Source organism: Dendrobates tinctorius, unplaced genomic scaffold (assembly GCF_039654945.1).
Source record: "Dendrobates tinctorius isolate UK_male_01 unplaced genomic scaffold, ASM3965494v1 ptg000138l, whole genome shotgun sequence".
Taxonomy (NCBI): domain Eukaryota; kingdom Metazoa; phylum Chordata; class Amphibia; order Anura; family Dendrobatidae; genus Dendrobates; species Dendrobates tinctorius.
This window is the reverse complement of record NW_027361806.1, coordinates 15,005,060-15,027,988: the sequence shown is the minus strand read 5'-3', so window position 1 is coordinate 15,027,988 and position 22,929 is coordinate 15,005,060. Positions and strand designations below refer to the sequence as shown.

The following is a 22,929-nucleotide window of genomic DNA, read 5'->3' as shown; positions in this document are numbered from 1 at the left end:
CTCACATATGGGAAGGTTCTGGATTACAAGTCTTAAACTAGAGGCAGATTTATTTTAATGCAGATCTCAAAACAATCACGAGGAAATAAAGGACGGTCTTTACAAAACAAATTATTGTGACCGCATCTTTATAATCACCCGGAGACACAAAGTAAACTCCGTGCAGATCGCAGTGGCTGTAATAATGAACCTGCCGCCACTGCTCCATCCTCCTGCAAGACTGGAGCACAGGATCCTGCTCTGAGCTGGGAGATCGACCAATATCTGACAAGTGGGAGGAGATACAGTATTACTACGACCCCCATCAATGCATGGAACCAAATCTCCGAAAATAACCATAAGGCTATGTGCACACGTATGCAGAAAATTCCTGCATAAAAACCGGACTCCTTCCCAGAAAACGCGCGTTTTTTTCTGCGAGTTTTTGCCGCGATTTTTTCCGCACGTCCCCAGACACATAGAAAATAGCTAGAAATGCGGAATTTTCTGCGAAATTAATGAGCATGCTGCGTTTTTTACCGCAAAGCGTTTTTTTCGTGGAAAAAAACGCATCAATATGCACAAAAAGTGCAAAATGCATTAAAATGAATGGGAAGCTTCTTTTAAGCTTTTTTTAGTGGATTTTTTGGTAAATCCGCATGGAAAACGTGAAAAAAACCGCTATGTGTGAACACAGCCTTACTGTCTGTGTCCAAGATCTCAGCTTCCTGGATCCCGCGGGTCTGACAGTACATGAGAAGAGAATTCAGCGACTTTACTGCAGAAATAATTGCAATTGTTTCATTCTTTAATGTTAAGCACAGAAATCAATTTCAGTTGCAGAGATTTTTCTCCAGAATTGTCACCGTCAGCTCTTTCTGATTCATCTGAATGAGAATATCAGGTACATGTCAGCAGTGGCGCTGGTCTGCTGGACTACCAGACACAACCTGTACACATCAGAGGCGCTGTTCAGCTGCACTACCAGACACAACCTGTACACATCAGAGGCGCTGTTCAGCTGCACTACCAGACACAACCTGTACACATCAGAGGCGCTGTTCAGCTGCACTACCAGACACAACCTGTACACATCAGAGGCGCTGTTCAGCTGCACTACCAGACACAACCTGCACACATCAGAGGCGCTGTTCAGCTGCACTACCAGACACAACCTGTACACATCAGAGGCGCTGTTCAGCTGCACTACCAGACACAACCTGTACATAGCAGAGGTGCTGTTCAGCTGCACTACCAGACACAACCTGTACATAGCAGAGGCGCTGTTCAGCTGCACTACCAGACACAACCTGTACACAGCAGAGGAAACGATCGGCATAAGGGCTCATACTCACTGGCGAAAAATACGGACGAGTGCAATCCGACAAAAAAATCGGATTGCACTCAGACCAATGTTATTCAATAGGTGACATCTCATTTGTGATTTTTTTCTCTGCTGAAATCGGACTAAAAAAAAAAAATCACAGCATGCAGCTTATTGCTGCGATTCTCGGACGAGACTCACCAATACAAGTCAATGGGTGCAAGAATAATATCGGACAGCACTCGCACCATGCGAGTGCTGTCCGAATTTTATGCACCAGTGTCCTTTGAAAAGCCGGCAATTCATATGAGGTTATACAGTAAAATCACACTGACCTGTTAGAATACAAAAGATAGAATACATGTATTCACATAGAATAGGTATATATATATATATACTAGCTGAAGAGCCCGGCGCTGCCCGGGCATAGTAACTGTGGTTAGTTATAGCAAATTATAATTATCCTCCATCCCATAGTCCCATGCCCATATACCCATCATACACATCCTCCATCCCATAGTCCCGTGCCCATATACCCATCACACATCCTTCATCTCATAGTCAACCATTATGACATCATAATAAGGGGCGGGGCTTGATACACACACACTTTTTTCCCATTATGTAGATAGGGGCAAAATTGTTTGGTGAATTGGAACGCGCGGGGTTAAAATTTCACCTCGCCACATAGCTTAGGATACTCTCGGGGTCCAGACGTGTGACTGTGCCAAATTTTGTGGCTGTAGCTGTGACGGTGCGGATGCCTATCCCGGACATGTACACAGACACACACACACATTGAGCTTTATATATTATATACAGTATATATATATATATATATATATATATATATATATATATATATAGTCATATGTTAAAGTTTGGGCACCCCTATTAATGTTAACCTTTTTTCCTTATAACAATTTTGGTTTTTGCAACAGCTATTTCAGTTTCATATATCTAATAACTGATGGACTCAGTTATATTTCTGGGTTCAATTGAGGTTTATTGTACTAACAGAAAATGTGCAATCTGCATTTAAACAAAATTTGACCAGTGCAAAAGTATGGGCACCCTTATCATTTTCTTGATTTGAACACTCCTAACTACTTTTTACTGACTTCCTGAAGCACTAAATTGGTTTTGTAACCTCATTGAGCTTTGAACTTCATAGCCAGGTGTATCAAATCATGAGAAAAGGTATTTAAGGTGGCCACTTGCAAGTAGTTCTCCTATTTGATTCTCCTATGAAGAGTGGCATCATGGGCTCCTCAAAACAACTCTCAAATGATCTGAAAACAAAGATTATTCAACATAGCTTTTCAGGGGAAGGATACAAAAAGTTGTCTCAGAGATTTAACCTGTCAGTTTCCACTGTGAGGAACATAGTAAGGAAATGGAAGAACACAGGTACAGTTCTTGTTAAGCCCAGAAGTGGCAGGCCAAGAAAAATATCAGAAAGGTAGAGAAGAAGAATGGTGAGAAGAGTCAAGGACAATCCACAGACCACCTCCAAAGACCTGCAGCATCATCTTGCTGCAGATGGTGTCACTGTGCATCGGTCAACAATACAGCGCACTTTGCACAAGGAGAAGCTGTATGGGAGAGTGATGCGAAAGAAGCCGTTTCTGCAAGCACGCCACAAACAGAGTCGCCTGAGGTATGCAAAAGCACATTGGGACAAGCCAGTTACATTTTGGAAGAAGGTCCTGTGGACTGATGAAACAAAGATTGAGTTGTTTGGTCATACAAAAAGGCGTTATGCATGGAGGCTAAAAAACACAGCATTCCAAGAAAAACACTTGCTACCCACAGTAAAATTTGGTGGAGGTTCCATCATGCTTTGGGGCTGTGTGGCCAATGCCGGCACCGGGAATCTTGTTAAAGTTGAGGGTCGCATGGATTCAACTCAGTATCAGCAGATTCTTGACAATAATGTGCAAGAATCAGTGACGAAGTTGAAGTTACGCAGGGGATGGATATTTCAGCAAGACAATGATCCAAAACACCGCTCCAAATCTACTCAGGCATTCATGCAGAGGAACAACTACAATGTTCTGGAATGGCCATCCCAGTCCCCAGACCTGAATATCATTGAACATCTGTGGGATGATTTGAAGCGGGCTGTCCATGCTCGGCGGCCATCAAACTTAACTGAACTGGAATTGTTTTGTAAACAGGAATGGTCACAAATACCTTGATCCAGGATCCAGGAACTCAATAATAGCTACAGGAAGCGACTAGAGGTTGTTATTTTTGCAAAAGGAGTATCTACGAAATATTAATGTCACTTTTATGTTGAGGTGCCCATACTTTTGCACCGGTCAAATTTTGTTTAAATGCAGATTGCACATTTTCTGTTAGTACAATAAACCTCATTTAAATCCAGAAATATAACTGAGTCCATCAGTTATTATATATATGAAACTGAAATAGCTGTTGCAAAAACCAAAATTGTTATAAAGAAAAAAGGTTAACATTAATAGGGGTGCCCAAACTTTAACATATGACTGTATATATATATATTGTATGTCAGTGACACACAAATATATATACAGTATATGTTGATATTTCGGACAGAGATACATAGTAGAATAGGTGATAATTTATTTGTCGGCTTTTTTAAAAACATTACAGAACCCGACAGTATATGATACATGGTTTACATACAGTAAACCATTGCATATCAGTTAGATTTATATATGTCCCTAACTAATAATGTTAGTAGTGTGTGTGTAAAATATTGGAGCTGTAGGTGTTAAATGAAAGAATTAATTCACTGAAAAAATTGCGTGGGGTCACGCGCAATTTTCTCCGCCAGAGAGGGAAAGCCAGTGACTGAGGGCAGATATTAATAGCCTAGAGAGGGACCATTGTTATTTGCCCCCCCCTGGCTAAAACCATCTTCCCTCAGCCACCCCAGAAAAGGTGCATCTGTAAGATGCGCCTATTCCAGCACATTGCCCTCTCTCTTCCCATTGCCCTGTAGTGGGTGGCATATGGGGTAATAAGGGGTTAATGTCACATTGCCAACAAAGGGTTTTCAACCAAGTACTATAAATGAATATTTTATTTACAATTATTTAATCTGTCAAATTACTTTTGGTCCCTTTAAAAACAGGGTGGCACATGTTAAGGAGCTGAAACTCCTAAACCCTTCATCCATTTTTATTGTGGATACCCTCAAACAGTGTCAGACTGAAGAACATGGGGCCCACCAGAGGATTTGATCCTGAAGGCCCATCTTTCTACCCCACTCAAGGGGCCAATAACAGCTGCAATGTTTGCACTATGAATGCTCCTGAAGAAGAAGTCAGGGCCCACCGGAGGATTCTCCGGTTCTCTGGTGGGCCAGTCCAACCCTGCCCTCAAATGAAAGCTGAAAGTCTGAACTTCAACTGCATCTGAATTGTTTTGTTTAAAATTTATTGTGGTAATGTCTAGAACCAAAATTAGAAAAATGTTGTCTCTGTCCAAATATATATGGACCTAACTGTATACAGTATCTATCCTATCTATTATATTCTAACCTATTCCATTCTATACCCGGCATCTGCTGGCTTTTATTCTATCTATCTATCTATCTATCTATCTATCTATTTATCTATCTCTCTATCTATCTTTATTGAGGATTATTTGGTTTTTAAACGATGTGTACAGTTTTTTTTACAATGCTATTTTAACATGAGTTTTTACATAGAGAGAACTGCAGTATGTAAACACTTATGGTAAAATCACATTCCATACGGATTGCATACGCGTGTCATACGGATGTTCCGTGGGAAAATAACACGGAAATCGTATTACAATTGCATGACACTCGCATAGAACTTGTCCGTTTTTTTGGTCCAGAAATCGGACTGTTTTTTTTTTTCTTGCAAGTGGGTATGAACCCTTAATAGCAGACACAGTGAGTAGAAGGCAGATATGCTGTTAAGCCGCAATGCTAAACACAGCCTCTGGAGAGCAGTGGCGCTGTTGAGCTATAATAACAGACTTTCTGTCTTTGCAAGGAAACTAGACCTTTTCTTTCTATACTATCAGCCTTATCAACACAAAGTGATCCAAAAGTGGAGGGACGGACGCATAATAAATGGCACTTACATACTGCCTGGACAAAGGTGATCTTCTCGTGAATATGCAGGTACAGTATAGGCATCCCGCTTAGATGTGACTTTACTTGTTACAATTATCAGATCCAGCGATCGTCAGATCCAGTGATCGTCAGATCCAGATGATCACGGTACTGGAAGTTCTCTCTCTCGTCGAGGGATCCCAGGTTCTGTGTGACTGGGTGCACTGGTAATAGGTTTGTTAGACTCCATTGTTCGTGTTTCTATAGCACCGGGGCCTCCAGCGCACAATGAGGGATGGATAAAGACTTAACCTGTTCATGACTGCACAGTGATGACATGAAGAGTCAGGACGGTGCAGATCCTCCCAAGATCGGCTCTGCTACATGCACGGATGAGAATCCAATCATTTCTGTTAAGTCTGATGTGAGATCCAGTAACAGGAGTCATCGGCAGATGAAAAATCTGTAACAGGGCCTCCGCCTGCCATATTCCCATTAATTCCTTTAAAACCCCATCCACAATCCTCCTGAGAATGCCAAAACCATCCCGGGACGACTCACCCCTCTGCGTCTATTATGGAACAAAGTGGTGATTCCTATGTCTGCACTTCTCCTGGATCCCCCATTGGGTCTCGGCCCGGCTATCACCAGAGAAAATGTTCTCTTTCCTTTAGTTCTAGCCTTGTATACAGTTTATTTACAAGCCACGCACGCCATTCACATTCAATATTAGGTAGAATAGCAGACGAGTTACTGCAGCACTTTACTTCCTCCCTGCAGTCAGTTATAGAAGCAAGTTTACAGATGGAAAGAGTGGGGAACATAAGTATTTGATCCTCTGCTGATTTTGCACGTTTTCCCACCTACAAAGAATGGAGAGGGCTGTAATTTTTATTGTCGGTACACTTCACCTGTGAGAGACAGAATCTAAAAATAAAAACCACAAAATCACATTGTAGGATTTTTACATAATTAAATTGCTTTTATTGCATGAAATAAAGTATTTGATACAATAGAAAAACAGAACTTAATGTTTGATATAGAAACCTTTGTTTGCAATTACAGAGGTCAGACATTTCCGGTGGTGGTTCCTGACCAGGTTTGCACATACTGCAGCAGGGATTTTGGCCCCCTCCTCCATACAGATATTCTCCAGATCTTTCAGGTCTGTTACTGGACAACATTGAGTTTCAGCTTCCTCCAAAGATTTTTTATTGGGTTCAGTTCTGGAGACTGGCTAGGCCACTCCAATACCTTGAAATGCTTCTTATGGAGCCGAATCTTTGGCATTGTCATGCTGGAAGACCCAGTCACGACCCATCTTCAACTGAGGGAAGAAGGTTGTTGGCCAAAATCTCGCGATACGTGACCCCATCCATCCTCACTTCAATATGGTGCAATCATTCTGTCCCCTTTGCAGAAAAGCACCCCCAATTTATGATGCTTCCTCCACCATGCTTCACAGTTGGGACACTGTTCTTGAGGTTGTACTCATCCGTCTTCTTCCTCCAAACACAGGGAGTGGAGTTGATCCCAAAAAGTCATATTTTGGTTTCATCTGACCACATGATTTTCTCCCATGCCTCCTCTGGATCATCCAGATGGTCATTGCTGAACTTCAAATGGACCTGGACATGTGCTGGTGTGAGCAGGGGGACCTTGCGGGCCCTGCAGAATTAGTGTGTTACTAACGATAATGGTTGAGACTGTGATCCCAGCTCTCTTCTGGTCATTGACTAGGTCCTCCAGTGTAGTTCTGGGATGATTCTTGACCTTTCTCAGAATCATCCTTACCCCACGAGGCCAGAGCCTGCATGGAGCTCCAGATCGAGGAAGATTGGCAGTCATCTTTTGTTTCTTCCATTTTCTAATAATTGTGCCAACAGTTGTTGCCTTCTCACCAAGCTTCTTGCCTATTGTCCTGTAGCCCATGCCAGTTTTGTACAGGTCTACAATTTTGTCCCTGGTGTCCTTAGATAGCTCTTTGGTCTTGGCCATTGTGGAGAGGTTGGAGTATGTGGACAGGTGTCTTTTATACAGGTAACAAGTTCAAACAGGTGCAATTAATACAGGTAATGAGTGCAGAGTAGGAAGCTCCTTACAGAAAAACTAACAGGTCTGTGAGAGCCAGGATTCTTGCTGGTTGGTAGGTGATAAAATAATTAATGCAATAAAATGCTATTTAATTCCGTAAAAATCATACAATGTGATTTTCTGGATTTTATTTTTAGATTCTGTCTCTCAAAGGTGAAGTGTACCTACGATAAAAATTACAGACCTCTCCATTCTTTGAAGGTGGGAAAACGTGCAAAATCGGCAGTGCATTTATTGATAGAAACCAATTAGTCAAAACTCCAAACCATGGGAGAGTTCGCAGAGGGAAATTGTTAGTTCTGATTGTCACTGTGATTACAGCAGTATCAGTGCGGTCTCAGCAGGCAGACTCTGCTGTGTGAGAGAGGTATTGGCCAAGGTGTCTACTAAAAGCAAAAAAAGGTACAGGATAATAGTTTCTAGAGAAATGTGAGCTAGCAAGTCAGAACATCTTCTGTCCACTCAAGGATCCGTAGTCTTAAAGGGAATGTGTCATCAAATGACCTGTTGTTTAAATCAATTTTTTGTGTTAATTTTTTTTTCTTTTTTTTTTCCAATCTTTGGCAATCTTTTTGGAGGTAACAATCTTTATTAAATAAATAAAATAGTAATCCTGTATTTTTCCCACTGGGGGTTACATTAGGTTCATATTTCCTGTCCTTTTAGGAAGAGGTTTCAGGAGCTCCTTATCATCAGAGGCAGGATTACAATCACTGATAAAACCAATCAGACCCAGCTCCTTCTGCCACAATGACCTTTGCACACGCTCATTAGATGCATCAATACAAAAGATGGTGTCAGAGTCTGTTCATTGCAACTAATATGTGATATGGAATGAAAAAAAAAATGGCCAAAAATGTTTAATAATCACATTAAACATAAAAGCCTGACATTTTCTGATGACACATTTGCTTTAAAGGGGGGTTGACAAGAGCTATAACCCACAGTTCACATTTGGAGATAATTCCAATGGATTTGTCCAGGACAAACACATTCTTCTAATAATTGAAACTCTGGTTCTATTCCCCCCTTTTCAGGTTTTCGGTACTTGATCTCTTGGTTGTTTGATGTCTTTGTGTACATAGGATCTGTTTTTAATAATGCTTTGCAGGCAGAGATATCGGCGCCGGGCGATGGAAGACTGGAGCTTAGTATGAAACGATCCATTGGGGAACAAAGTCTGGCCCAAAACGGAGAATTATCCAAATATTAAGGAATGTGATGTTTATACAATGTCCTCATTGTAACACATTAAATGTTAATGCGCAAATTAAAAAAAGACGAATAAAATACAGAGAGGTTTATAGGTAGGACAGGTTTCTGTAATCAGATCTGCCCAGATCCATCACTGACTGTGCAGTGAGCTGTTTGCTAGAAGGAATGCATTATTAAAAAGTGGCAAATTCAAATTCTGTTTCTATGACAAACATATATTTTTTTTCCCATTTTGGTGTTTTGCAACTCACTTCTTACTTTTCCTGTGGGATAGAATTTGTATCATTAACAAAAATGCTCAGCAGAGTCATCTCATAATAATATGACAGAGAGATGTCAGTAGTCATCTCATTATCATTACAGGGCAGGGTCAGCAGAGTCATCTTATTATTATTACAGGGCAGTCATCTCATTATCATTACAGGGCAGGGTCAGCAGAGTCATCTCGTTATCATTGCAGGGCAGTCATCTCATTATCAATACAGGGCAGGGTCAGCAGAGTCATCTCATTATCATTACAGGGCAGTCATCTCATTATCATTAGAGGGCAGGGTCAGTAGTCATCACATTATCATTACAGGGCAGGATCAGCAGAGTCATCTCATTATCATTACAGGGAAGGGCCAGTATTCATCACATTATCATTAGTGGGCAGGGTCAGTAGTCATCTCATTATTATTAGTGGGCAGGGCCAGCAGAGTCATCTCATTATCATTACAGGGAAGGGTCAGCAGAGTCATCTCATTATCATTACAGGGCATTGTCAGTAACCATCTCATTATCATTACAGGGAAGGATGAGTAGTCATCTCATTATCATTACAGGGCAGGACCAGCAGAGTCATCTCATTATCATTAGAGGGCAGGGTCAGTAGTCATCACATTATCATTAGAGGGCAGGGTCAATAGTCATCACATTGTCATTACAGGGCAGGGTCAGTAGTCATCACATTGTCATTACAGGGCAGGATCAGCAGTCATCTCATTATCATTACAGGGCAGGATCAGCAGAGTCATCTCATTATCATTACAGGGAAGGGCCAGTATTCATCACATTATCATTAGTGGGCAGGGTCAGTAGTCATCTCATTATTATTAGTGGGCAGGGCCAGCAGAATCATCTAATTATCATTAGAGGGCAGGGTCAGCAGAGTCATCTCATTATCATTAGTGGGCAGGGTCAGCAGAGTCATTTCATTACCATTAGAGGGCAGGGTCAGTAGAGTTATCTCCTTAACATTAGAATGCAAGCTTAGCATAGTCATCCTGATATTGTTAGTGGGTAGCCTCAGTATAATAATCCGATGTTCCTTAGAGGGCAGGTTTAGCTGGTTTATATCATTATCTTTATCAATTAAAGGGAATCTGCCTCCAGGTTTTTGCCACCTAATTAGCTCGATGTGGAGACAGAAACCCTTATTCTGGTGATGTATGACTTTCTGGCCTGCTTGTTGTAGTTTTGATAAAATAATGGTTTATCACCACCAGTAGATTATCAATAGAGAACTTGTAAGCCTGCTCTGCCAGGTAGTCCAACCACACACGCCCACCACTTATTGGCAGCTTTCTGCCTATGCACAGCGTACATAAGAAGCTGCCAATCAGTGGTGTGGATGGGGTTATACAAAGCTCAGCAATCACAGAACTGCTAGATCTGCAGCAGATAAAAAATGTGATTTTATCAAACTGCAGCAAGCAGCCCAGTAAGTGATACATCGCTGAAATCACGGTTTCTGCCCCTACATCAGAAGGTGAAGCAAAATCCTGGTGACATATTCCCTTTATTCAGAACTGAATTTTGGTCTTAATTCAAAAAGATGATCATACTTGGAAATAATCTATATTCTGCGTGGCGGATATTGGGGGATTAGATAGTGGCCCCCAGAGTGTCCAGGGGCGGCTGTGATTATCCAGGCTCCACTTGAGATGAATGGATATTATATACGGAGCATTTGTGTATTGCACAGCGCTGCGTACATTACCCAGCACAGCAGCCATTAAACCCTAGGAGGTTTCGTGTGTGGCGCGTCGGGGTTTATTGCTGTGTCGATCCGCAGTGAATGGACGGTCTATGACTTGACGTCGCACCATTGCATCGAGCTTTGCTTGCATATAACTTTTTAGAATCCATAAGAATGATTTTATGAATATGGATCAAATCTCCGGCAACACATGGGTCTGTATTTAATCATTTTCTGGAAATCCTCTCTTCTCCTTCAGCTCTGTACATTGAAATGTAGCAAGGATTCCAAATTTCCTCTAACAGGTTGGCTGTGAAATCTGCAGCCAGAAGGTTCCTGAAGGTTCCCATTCATTGTACAGTCGGCTAAAGGTGAAGCGACCACGGCTGACGCTTAATATTCGGTGACACTATTAGAACAAATATTATTAGTGTGAGAAGCCAGAAAGCGTCCAATATTCCACCCGCTGCTGCTCTATACCGTCCGCTCACACCTCTGCTATGGGTACTTAACACTTTGTATCCCCTGGAATGGAGAGAGTGGGAATCTACTTCTGCTTCCCAAAAATGATTCACTGCCCCTTTAATCAGACTCCGCCCCTTCTAACATTTCCCCTGAAACATGGAGCCGGCCAAGTGGTGAAAAGTCTCTTATTCTCTGGCAGATTTCTCCAAAGCTGTTTATTTCAGAGCTTTGCTGAATCCTCTGTAGACTCCTGAGTAGGACAGAAATGACTTAATACTTTCCTTTTTATTGTTTATTTTTCAGCTTTATTGCCCCTTTAATTGACCCGTGGATGATATTATTCATTAAGATATGCCAGCACAATTCAGAACCACGATGAGCTCACCTCGTTGGAGTATCCAGCATATACTTAATTGCAGCACTTTTTGTGTAGCTTGCAAAAAATAAAAAATATAAAAAAAGAATGACCTGAAGCGTACTTGTCCTTTCACAATCTGTAGACACCAGTAATATTGTTGAGTTAAAACTGCCTTTTGTGCACATACCACTATAATATGTCCAGGAGCTATCCCCATCCCTATGCTCTGTAACTTCACATGGGCTCTTTTAAAGTGGGCGGTTCCTTTGCATCAGCATTCTGCCAGCACTATATGTGTTGGAACTTCCTTTTAAGCATATATTGCTCTTAACGTTGAACTAAAACCCGCCTTTCTGTTTTGTCGTATGTAGTAATACAAAATAACAACGGCAGAGAGATAAAAACCTGCTCCCAGTTCCTGTAGACAGACATCGACGCATCCCCGCGTCCTGCAATCTGTCTCAGCATTTTTGAAGTGGACAGTAAATTAGACGGCAGAAGAAAAGTTAAAAAATATAGATGTGTTTTTGTTTTTTTACTATTTTGTGTTTTTTTATTTTATTTTTTATTTCAATAGGGTACGTTTAGTTGTGCTCAGTTGTGCTCAAGGGTCAGCACATAGCACCTTCCTTCCTGTAGTCCTGTGCACGGTTGATGGGCTGATGGAGCGCCGCTGTGCAGGGAGAACTTTGACGGTGTCGCTGTCGCGGCACAAAAACAATCCGGTAACTCCTTCACTTTCAGGATCAGTTGGGGTCTCTGCTGTTCTCCCAGTGGCTGATTCCAGTCTCAGGCTGGAATCAGACGGCCATATTAATCAGACCGAGGTGGGACTGGCCGGCGGCTCTCCCCACTTGAGCGTGACAGCTTCATGTATTTTTTATGCAGCTGACACATTCGGGCCGGGATAGCCGCCGTCCAGTCTGTGCACTGCGATCCTATCTCGGTCCAATTTCTATGGCCGCCTGGCTGTGCCCTAAAGGGACAGCAATATATAGCAATCCTTACTATCCAATACTAACCTCTCACCAGCGCCCCCTGCTGTAGGCAAAAGGTATAACATTTCCAAGTTTGTAACAAAAGAAGAGAACACGAAGAGGTAAAACGCAGCCTTGTATTTCCACTTCTGCGGTATAAAACATAACAATTTTGTGCAAAACTCATAATACAAAACTGTAAATTTAGCAAACACTTTCTTCTCCTCCGTAATTACAAAAAAAAAACTAGTATTTATTTACAAAAACTGACAGTGTGAAGATCATCATAATATCAGAGATACGGTCTGAGCAACGCTGAGTGGTTTTCATAAGAACAATGTATATTCACTACAAAAAGGTTTCATACAAGGAAGAAAACGGAAGATGGCAGAAAGTGAGTGGCAGCCGCAGTTCGCTGGTTGCTAGACATTAATACCTAAGCAATGGGAACGTTTGTGTAGACGCCCAAACACAGTGACCCTATGGAGAGGGAGTGATAACGAAAAACCAATTGGTACAGAGCGGTGGCCTCCAACCTGTGGCTCTCCGGCTGCAGAGATGCTGCAAACTCCTAAACATTTTTGCAAAGTAATATTTTTTTACCCCTTCCCGTCATGCCGTAGGGTGGAGCGCTCACTGCCTTAATAGTGGGACAATTCTTGCCCAATGTCACTACCTATGGGCCAATTGATTTTTGCATAAGATATAAGAAGAGTGGGTATGGGTAACGGGAAGTGACAACAGGTCCGAGTACATTTCTGGCTTACAAAAGTAGTTATCACTAATTAAGACCATCATTACTATGATACTGCCCCCTACTGGAAAAACAAAACTCTACGATGACTAGACAGGGATAATTTTTAGACGGGTTTTATCACCATGTTACCTGGTATCCTTATATTTACATGCTAAAAAGTTGGTGCTTTTAAGGGTTTATTCAAAAACTTGCTGATCCCTTTGGATCTCACTGCTCAGATCTACACTGATCCTAAAAGAAGGACTCCAAATGGAGCAGTGGGTGGACAAGCGCACCACTACTTTATTCATTGTCTATGGGACTGCTTGAGATAACCCCAAAACTTTAGGTCCCTGCTTTAGTGATTGGTGGAATTCCTAGGGGTGGGATCCCCAGCGATCAAGATTCCATTACATTATGGTCTTTGATGGTAAAGTCATGAGCGTCCGACTTGCAACCAAAACATCTTGCATTTGTGGACCTTTTGGACTAAGTCGTGTTGCGTTTGGTCATTTGTCACAATTTAACCACATTGATTAGATGAGATGTCGGCAGTCCCACAGACCATGGACTGAGCGGTGGAGCGCATGGGCAAACAGCTCCAAAGAGCACTTATGATCTCTTAGTGGGGTCTCTGTGGTGGGATCTACAGCGATCAGCTAAGCCATGTGCTACTTGTCACCAAAACTTTAATCAGGTTCCGACTTTTTGGAGATCGTTGCGTCTTGTTGATGTTCCAGACCGTAGATCATTTTGTTCTCCGACATAAGTCGCCGACAGAGGAGTCTGTCAGCGGCTCTTTCATAGAGAAAACAGAAACTCTCTGCATTTACAAGGGCTACTGTGTATGGAGGAGTCGGGAGAGTCAGCTGCTGGCCGAGCCAACCTCTTGGCTAAGGATCTAACTTTTTTTTAAGTAAAAATAGGGACAAAGTAATAAAAATAAATAAAAAGGGGAAAGTGAAAAACAAAATAAAAGGTAGTCAGTACTTTCAAGAAAAAGAAAAATCAAAGGGATTATTCACGATAAAAAAAAAAAAATTGAGATTTGTTTTTGGAAGAAAGCAGCCATGTTTGTAACAATGTGCAGAAGGAAAATAGCCACCATCACCATTTTAGAGGGTCTTAATCATTTAGAAGGACTTTATCATTGATGGCCTATCCTTAGGATTGGTCATCTGTGTCTGATCGGTGGAGGTCTGACACCTGGCACCCCCACCAATCGGCTGTTCCTGGGGCCGGCGGCATCTGGAAATGCTCAGTTACAGATAGGCTATCAATGTTAAAGTCAGGGACAACCCCTTTAATATTGCATGACAACCCAATTTTGGATACGAACCTTTCATGTTTTGCTGGATAAGAAAGTGATTTATTATGTCATGCTCAGCATAGAACACGCTCGGCCGCCATCATACAAAACCTCTAAATTCTTTTACTTATTACGAATTCTTTTAGTGATTACATCGAGCCGTCAATGGCTTTTTAATGAGTCTTGGCTCAGTTGAGATCTTTGGAATAATTAGAAATGCATATATACAAAATTAAAAAAGGGGTTGTCTCCAAAAAGAGCACCACTCTTTCTTCACACAACAGGTTGTGTCTGGTATTAAAGCTCAGCCCCATGAAAGTGAATTGGGCTGAACTGTAACATTACACAAATCCTGTAGACAGTAGTGTCCACGTTAAAGCCTGGAAACCCCTTTAAAAGGCAATCATGTAAGGCAATGAACAGAGTCACCATGTTCTGGACTGCATACAAGTCTGCCTGTTGAGGATAATATTCTAGCTTCACAGAAGATACCTGAAGGACACATCCGCCGAACATCTGGAATGACCTCAGTTCAATAAAAATACTTTATATAAAACTTATTTTTTTTCTTAAAAATGTCCTTCCGATTGTTTTCCTGCATATAGTATACACATTTCTACCACAAAATATTACAGCTCCGCTGAGATCATGGAGTCGTTGTGTCCGTGGAGGTCGGAGTCTTCCAGTAAAGAAGACTGTTTCATGTCCGCCTTGTAGGGTTTTATACTTTTGCTTCCAAAGGATTGTACTCCTATACTACTCGGATGGCTCTGCATAGACATATGGGATAATAACGGGATGTTCGCATCCTGATTGGATCCTGAAGATGGTAAGCTGGTCACGTGACCAGTACTTGTTGACCCGCTTGCACTACTTGGAGAGCGGCTCTTTGGTGGCGGACAATGCTGAATGACTCTTGGTGGCCCTTGTGGTTGGTAGTGAGCGGTGGGAAAAGCAGCATATCCAGGAGGGATAGGGTATCCGTTTATAGGTATGAATCTTTGATTTTGAGGTAATGGAGGCCCTATAAAACCAGTAATTTGGGCCTGTGGTATTCCTTGTGGTGAGAAAATAAAATTAGGAAACCTTTGATTGCTTAAATTGCTTACAGGGCTGGCACTCAGAGATGTTGTCTGCGTCGTGGCGTTACCACCCGATGGCGTAGTGGAGCTTGTATGGCTTGAAAGTCCTTCCCATGACCTCAGCCTCATGTGAATATCCTTGAACCTCGGCCTTCGAGATGGTATCTCTTGCCAACATTCAGTCATGAGACTATACATCCTTGGAGGATAGTCCTCAGAAAATGGAAGCAGTTGCCTCTTCCTGACCATTTCGATAACTTCTTGGTTACTAAATCCATAGTAGGGTTGAAGACCAAAGCTGAAGATTTCCCACAACACCACACCGTAAGACCAGATATCCGAATCGGTGGAAAATTTGCCATACATGATGGCCTCTGGAGGCATCCATCTAATCGGAAGAAGGGACTTGTTTTGGACTCTGTAGTAATCAGCTGAGTAGATTTCTCTCGAAAGTCCAAGGTCGGAGATTTTTATATGAAGTTGTTCTCCAACTAATATGTTCCGAGCAGCCAGGTCTTTATGGACAAAGAAGTGACTTGCGAGATACTCCATTCCGGCAGAGATCTGAACAGCGATATGAAGAAAATCTCCATGATCGAGGCTTGATTTAACAGTCCCATCTTCATCGCTGCTGCAGCCAACATCGGAATGGGGGGACCTCATAATGAGAAATTCATGGAGATCCCCAAGATTCATGAACTCAAATAACATGCACACTGGCTGCTCCTGTGTGACCACTCCAAGAAGACACACAATGTTGGGATGATGTAACTCCGCCATGAGAGACGCTTCCTGCTGGAACTCTGCCCATTGTTGGGGATTGTTATAATCCTTCAAAGTCTTGATGGCTACAAGTTGGGCATGATCCATCCCTGGGAGATAGAGGTGACCTTTGTAGATCTTTCCAAAGACACATTCCCCTAGTTCTTCCATAAAGCGCACTGCAGACAGAGGGAGCTCTTTAGCCTTGGTCTGTATGAAATAAAAAATAGAAAAAAATTTGGAGTTACTACCGGAGAAAACTTCCACCTACATAGCACACGGCATCACTACTGACATCGTGTTACAGTTTTATGGGCGTCTATAGTGTTTCACTTGACTTTATGCTTAATTGTACCAAACTGGATTACGACACAGGAAATAGGAATTCGTGTACTAAAAACGGAACGTCCAGATGACAGCCCACATACAGAACCCGAAAGTTATAGGGGTTGTCTGGGCTTTTCACATAATCCAAGTACATATCTGGGCTGCAGAATTATGACAATAAGTAATTTACTTTCTGTCACTAGTTTGCACGGTTTTCTAGATATTCTGAACAAAACGTCCAGGGGAGGGGGTATGGCATTGAAATGAGAACTAGTGGTAACCTCCTACTCTACTCCAAGCATGTCCTCTATAGCAACAACCCCACCCTCCATAGCTACAGGCCCTCCCCGTCCACATGAAGAAGCCCTCATCACACAGTATCAAATCCTCCCCCTCTAGCAGCCTCAGTGCAGAGAGCAGACCACCCAGCTGATCCTCCCCCAGACACACGCTGAACAGTGATCTATGGAAAGTGAAACTAGTGAGGAGGGAAAATCGTCCTGTATTCTGGGCCACTCCAAGATTACAATACATAACTCATTATCAGTAATTCCTTCCCTCACTGTCCCAGGCTGCTGGCAGCAGTGAGAACAGACTGTGTGATGGCCAGTGACGGGGGTCTGCAGCTTCTAATCTGCACAGGGGATGGCAGTCACTGATGTAATCTGTTGTGTGACAAAGCCTCTGCTGTGTGAATGAGACAGCTCTGTGTCACTGATGTCTTCACACAGCAGCAGATTTGGTGCAGTGTATATGTGAGCACTGTGTCTCTAATGACACAAATACTGATGGGAGCAGCCTGTCCCAGAATACAGGACAATTTTCCCTCCTCACTAGTTTCACTTTCCATAGATCACTGTTCAGTGTGTGTCTGGGGGAGGAGGAGGATTTGTTACTGTGTGATGAGGGCTTCTTCATGTGGACGGGGAGGGCCTGTAACTATGGAGGGTGGGGTTGTTGCTATAGAGGGCATGTTTGGAGTAGAGTAGGAGGTTACGACTAGTTCTCATTTCAATGCCATAACACCCCCCCCCCATGGACGTTCTGTTCAGAATATCTAGAAAACCGTGCAAACTAGTGACAGAAAGTAAATTACTTATTGTCATAATTCTGCAGCCCAGATATGTACTGAGATTATGTGAAAAGCCCGGACAACCCCTTTAAGAATATGATTTACTTCCATTAGCGGCTCTATTAAATTTAAAGTAGGGACATATTGAGAAAGAATAGCCATAAGATGTCGGTAAATTTCAGAGATGAGTTAATGGATTTATGGCAAATTCATTTTGGATTTCCATAAAAATTGGATTCAACAAAACTAATTTTTTTTTTATGATTCGATTCACTCATATCCAGCAAAATGGCGATTGGACTGCGGTTTAGCGAGATTCTTTGTAGGAACAGTCTAATACTGGTTCGCTTCCTCCCTCCAGCTCTGGTCTTCTCTTGTCTTCACTCTTCAGCACCTCTCGCGCCGTCAAGTCCTCGTGTGATATCATGACCTCACAAGATGACACGGGCCATGACATCACATGAGCGGAATAATAGACTGCAGCCGGAGGGAGGATGCGAGCTAGCAGAGGAGCATGCAGGGAGATGTGGTGCCACGATACATGAAGGGTAAGGTGAGCCACCACAGACAATAATAAATGGCTTTCACCAGCAATTCGAGTTACGCCAAATACATTTAATTTTGAATAAATCTGGGAAATCAAATTTCATCAGATTCCCTCATCTTTATGTAGGATACTGTGAAAAAAATCACTTCATAATTGTGTAGTGCCCTTATCATTCCCGATTTAGCATAAACGCTCCTTACACAGCGACGCTCTCGGGCAGCTGCCTTTATTCATTTGAAAGGAGCCGCGGTGCATTTGCCTACAGAGCAACGCTGAGCTGTGGAAGACAAGGGAAAGCAGAATTAGAGAAGTGCTTCAATCTAGTAGTCAGTGCCGCTCCCTTAGGTCAGGTTTATTCTGTTACTATATGATCACTTTGTTGTTTAGGATTACCCACGCTACAGCATTTTCACAACATTTGTTTTTCTATTACAGAGCTACAAATCCATTACTTTTCTTCACATTGCCAAAAGGATAAATGATGACATTCTGGCTTCCTACAGACACCACTAATAACACCACTAATGACACCACTAGGGGTATCACTAGGGACAACACTAAGGACACCACTAGGAACACCACTAGGGACACCCCACTAGGAACACCACTATGGACACCACTAAGAACCACTACTAGGAACACCACTAGGAACATCATTAGGAACACCACTAAGGACACCACTAGGAACATCATTAGGAACACCACTAAGGACATCAATAGGAACACTACTAGGAACACTACTAAGGACATCACTAGGAACACTACTAGGAACACCACTAGGGACACCACTAGAAACATTATTAGGAACACCACTAAGGACACCACTAGGGACACCAATAAGGAAACTACTAGGGACAACACTAAGGACACCACTAGGAACATCATTAGAAACACCACTAAGGACACCACTAGGAACACCACTAAGGACACCACTAGGAACACCACTAGGGACACCACTAGGAACATCATTAGGAACACCACTAAGGACACCACTAGGAACACCACTAGGGACACCAATAAGGACACTACTAGCAACAGCATTAAGTACACCCCGAGAGACACCACTAGGGACATCACTAGGGACACCACTAATGACACTACTAGGGACACAAATAAGGACATCACTAGGGACACCACCTGGAACACCACTAAGGACACCACTAGGGAATTCAGTAGATAACACCACTAATGGCACCAATTAGGACAGCACTAGGAACACCATTATGGACACCACTAGAGACACCACTAAGGACACCTCACAGCCTATGGGCTTATCATGAAGTTTCATGGAAGCTGTATAGAGAATAGCAAATGCGAAGAAATAAAAAGACATCTCAGCAGGTAACTCTGCAGTTTGACTAAAGAAGTCAAAATGGCATTCAGTGCAGGTGGAGAAAAAAAACAAAAGTCAAAATAAACAGAAAAGACGTCATCTCTAAGTGTCTGGAATAAAATTCTGTAGTTAAATATTAAGTCTGCAGTGTGGCTGTGAACGTCTTGTAGCAACCGCTATATATGGTCACTGTACGGTAATATCACAAAATATGTTTCCACAGTTTTTATTTGCATAGCTTTGCCTTGAATCTCCATGAGCAAAACCACAAGTATGATTCTAAATGACCAGCACTGCCCATGTAGCTAGTTCTGACTCCGACACTAGTCGTGCGCCACTGGTAGCTCGGTCTTCAGTGATCGCTGCCTTAGACCCTAGAGCCCCGGCACTTTTTTGGGGGTACTGCGCCCCAGATTTAAGGGTATGCGTCTGACGTCATCCGACATATAATGTATCAGATACACTGACTGTCACATGCTAATTACCATGTTCCAGATTTGTTCTTTTCTAGATGAGAAAACTGTGAAGCGCACAAATTTTGTATGAAAAATTAAAAGATGTTCTCTGAAAAATTACAGTAATTTTTTTTTCATACCCTGTGACAAAACCCTCCAACCCCAGTAGAGATCCCTCCTAAAAAGACACAAGCATTCATTTTTTTTTCTCCAATTACTAAAATATCGTCCTGATGTAACCGTACCCCTGTGGAGTCAGTAACCGTGTTACAGCCCGATTTCTCTTCACACAATTAGTAAAAAGAGGATATCGGACCCAAGTATTGAAACATGGAGCCAGTTAAGTGTACGGCCACGTCAGGAAATTAGTTGTGTTGTTGGACTCCAGATGGTTTACATTACACAAATCCTTTAGGCCAAACTTGTTTACATCTGGCATATTGTAAATTAGGTCCCAGTAATGAAAGCGGAGTGACCTCTCCCTCACCTCCGCGCGCGCTCTGCCTGCCGAAACCCACATCACAGCAGCCTAATAATATAACCAAACATGTCAAGGATTGGCGCTGCCAGTGCAACCGCCATGTGCTACATGACAAAGTGCAACGCGAAAATAACAATAACATAAAATACACAAAGAAAGCTGGAAACTAGATTCTGACATTGTGATCCTATGATCGGCGACTTCTTCTTAAAGGAAGACAGAAGATTAATGTTTATTAACAGTCCGACCTCGGAAATAATACAAAATACACAGACTTAGTATCCAATGATAAGAATCAACAATGTCCTTTACATAAACTTCTAAAGGCCCTTTTACATTTAGCGATGCACCAGCGATCCGACGAGCGATCTGACCCGGTCAGGATCGCTGGTGCATTGCTAAATACAGAAAGATTTCACAGCGACGCAGCGGACGATACTTACCTTTCACACACAGCGATCCAGACGTCCTCCCGCCCGCCTCCAGCGTCGCTCGTCTCACACAGCAGGAAGTAGACAACGAGAAATGGAGCCGCCCGATCTCGCGCGATGAACGACAGACAGCGGGGGAGCGGGTCGGAGGTAAGTATCACACATAGCGATATCGCTAGCAATATCGCTATAACGTCACAAAACCGGTGACGTTTTAGCGATATTGCCAGCGATATCGCTATGTGTAAAACCCCCTTAAAACAGAAGTGATGATTACTGTTCCTGTACATAGGGGCAATATTATAGTAGTTATAATCTTGTACATAGGAGCAGTATTATAGTAGTTATATTCTTGTACATAGGGGCAGTATTATAGTAGTTATATTCTTGTATATAGGGGCAGTATTATAGTAGTTATATTCTTGTACATAGGAGCAGTATTATAGTAGATATATTCTTGTACATAGGGGCAGTATTATAGTAGTTATATTCTTGTATATAAGGGCAGTATTATAGTAATTATATTCTTGTACATAGGGGCAGTATTATAGTAGTTATATTCTTGTACATAGGAGTAGTATTATAGTAGTTATATTCTTGTACATAGGGGCAGTATTATAGTAGTTATATTGTACATAGGGGGCAGTATTATAGTAGTTATATTCTTGTACATAGGGGCAGTATTATAGCAATTATATTCTTGCACATAGGGGCAGTATTATAGCAGTTATATTATTATACATAGGAGCAATATTATAGTAGTTATATTCTTGTACATAGGAGTAGTATTATAGTAGTTATATTCTTGTACATAGGGGCAGTATTATAGTAGTTATATTCTTGTACATAGGGAGCAGTATTATAGTAGTTATATTATTATACATAGCAGCAGAATTATAGTAGTTATATTCTTGTACATAGGGGCAGTATTATAGTAGTTATATTCTTGTACATAGGGGCAGTATTATAGTAGTTATATTCTTGTACATAGGGAGCAGTATTACAGTAGTTATATTCTTGTACATAGTGTCAGTATTATAGTAATTATATTCTTGTACATAGGAGCAGTATTATAGTAGTTATATTCTTGTACATAGAGGGCAATATTACAGTAGTTATATTCTTGTACATAGGAGCAGTATTATAGTAGTTATATTCTTGTACATAGAGGGCAGTATTATAGTAGTTATATTCTTGTACATAGGAGCATTATTATAGTAGTTATATTCTTGTACATAGGGGCAGTATTATAGTAGTTATGTTCTTGTACATAGGAGCATTATTATAGTAGTTATATTCTTGTACATAGGGGCAGTATTATAGTAGTTATATTCTTGTACATAGGAGCAGTATTATAGTAGTTATATTCTTGTACATAGAGGGCAATATTATAATAGTTATATTCTTGTAAATAGGAGCAGTATTATAGTAGTTATATTCTTGTACATAGAGGCAGTATTATAGTAGTTATATTCTTGTACATAGGGGCAGTATTATAGTAGTTATATTCTTGTACATAGGAGCAGTATTATAGTAGTTATATTCTTGTACATAGAGGCAGTATTATAGTAGTTATATTCTTGTACATAGGGGCAGTATTATAGTAGTTATATATTGTGAATGCAATATTTCTGTAATGTCTTCCAGCATTCTGCGCACATTGTGTTGGGTTATGAGGCCAGTTTGGTGCCGCTCGATCTTTTCCGCATTGAAGTCTTTCTTTCTGGAGAACAATAGCTATAAATTGTGATGTTTGTGAAGTGTCTGTGGTTATGAAGTCAGAGTTTCTTCTGCTTTGATAAGTCACGTTTTCAGTCTATACATCCTATTTACGCCTTTCTGGTTCGTGCACAATATTCTGCATTAGATTCTGCAAAAGATTAAACTTGCGATAATTGGTAACAGAGCGGGTTTATAATGGAGGATTGGTATTCTACAACTAGATAA

General features: G+C 41.6%; 2 protein-coding genes across 4 annotated transcripts in view; both read right to left on the bottom strand.

Annotated features, from left to right (window-relative positions):
* The window catches only part of UBE2U (ubiquitin conjugating enzyme E2 U), a 58,103-nt gene extending 52,010 nt beyond the window's left edge, over positions 1-6,093 (bottom strand). For 2 of the 3 annotated variants that reach the window (XM_073544675.1, XM_073544679.1), the window contains exon 1: positions 5,408-5,614. The gene's annotated coding sequence lies outside the window, so the exon portion shown is untranslated. Of the gene's footprint in view, positions 1-5,407 lie in introns of all 3 variants that reach the window. The other variant, XM_073544677.1, reaches the window with a different exon arrangement.
* A 6,477-nt stretch (positions 6,094-12,570) lies between these two features.
* ROR1 (receptor tyrosine kinase like orphan receptor 1) overlaps positions 12,571-22,929 on the bottom strand; it is a 285,614-nt gene continuing 275,255 nt past the window's right edge. Inside the window, exon 9 of the mRNA XM_073544682.1 lies at positions 12,571-16,546. Coding sequence (XP_073400783.1) covers positions 15,122-16,546 — 1,425 coding nt within the window. The 3' untranslated portion in view covers positions 12,571-15,121. The remainder of the gene's footprint in view (positions 16,547-22,929) is intronic.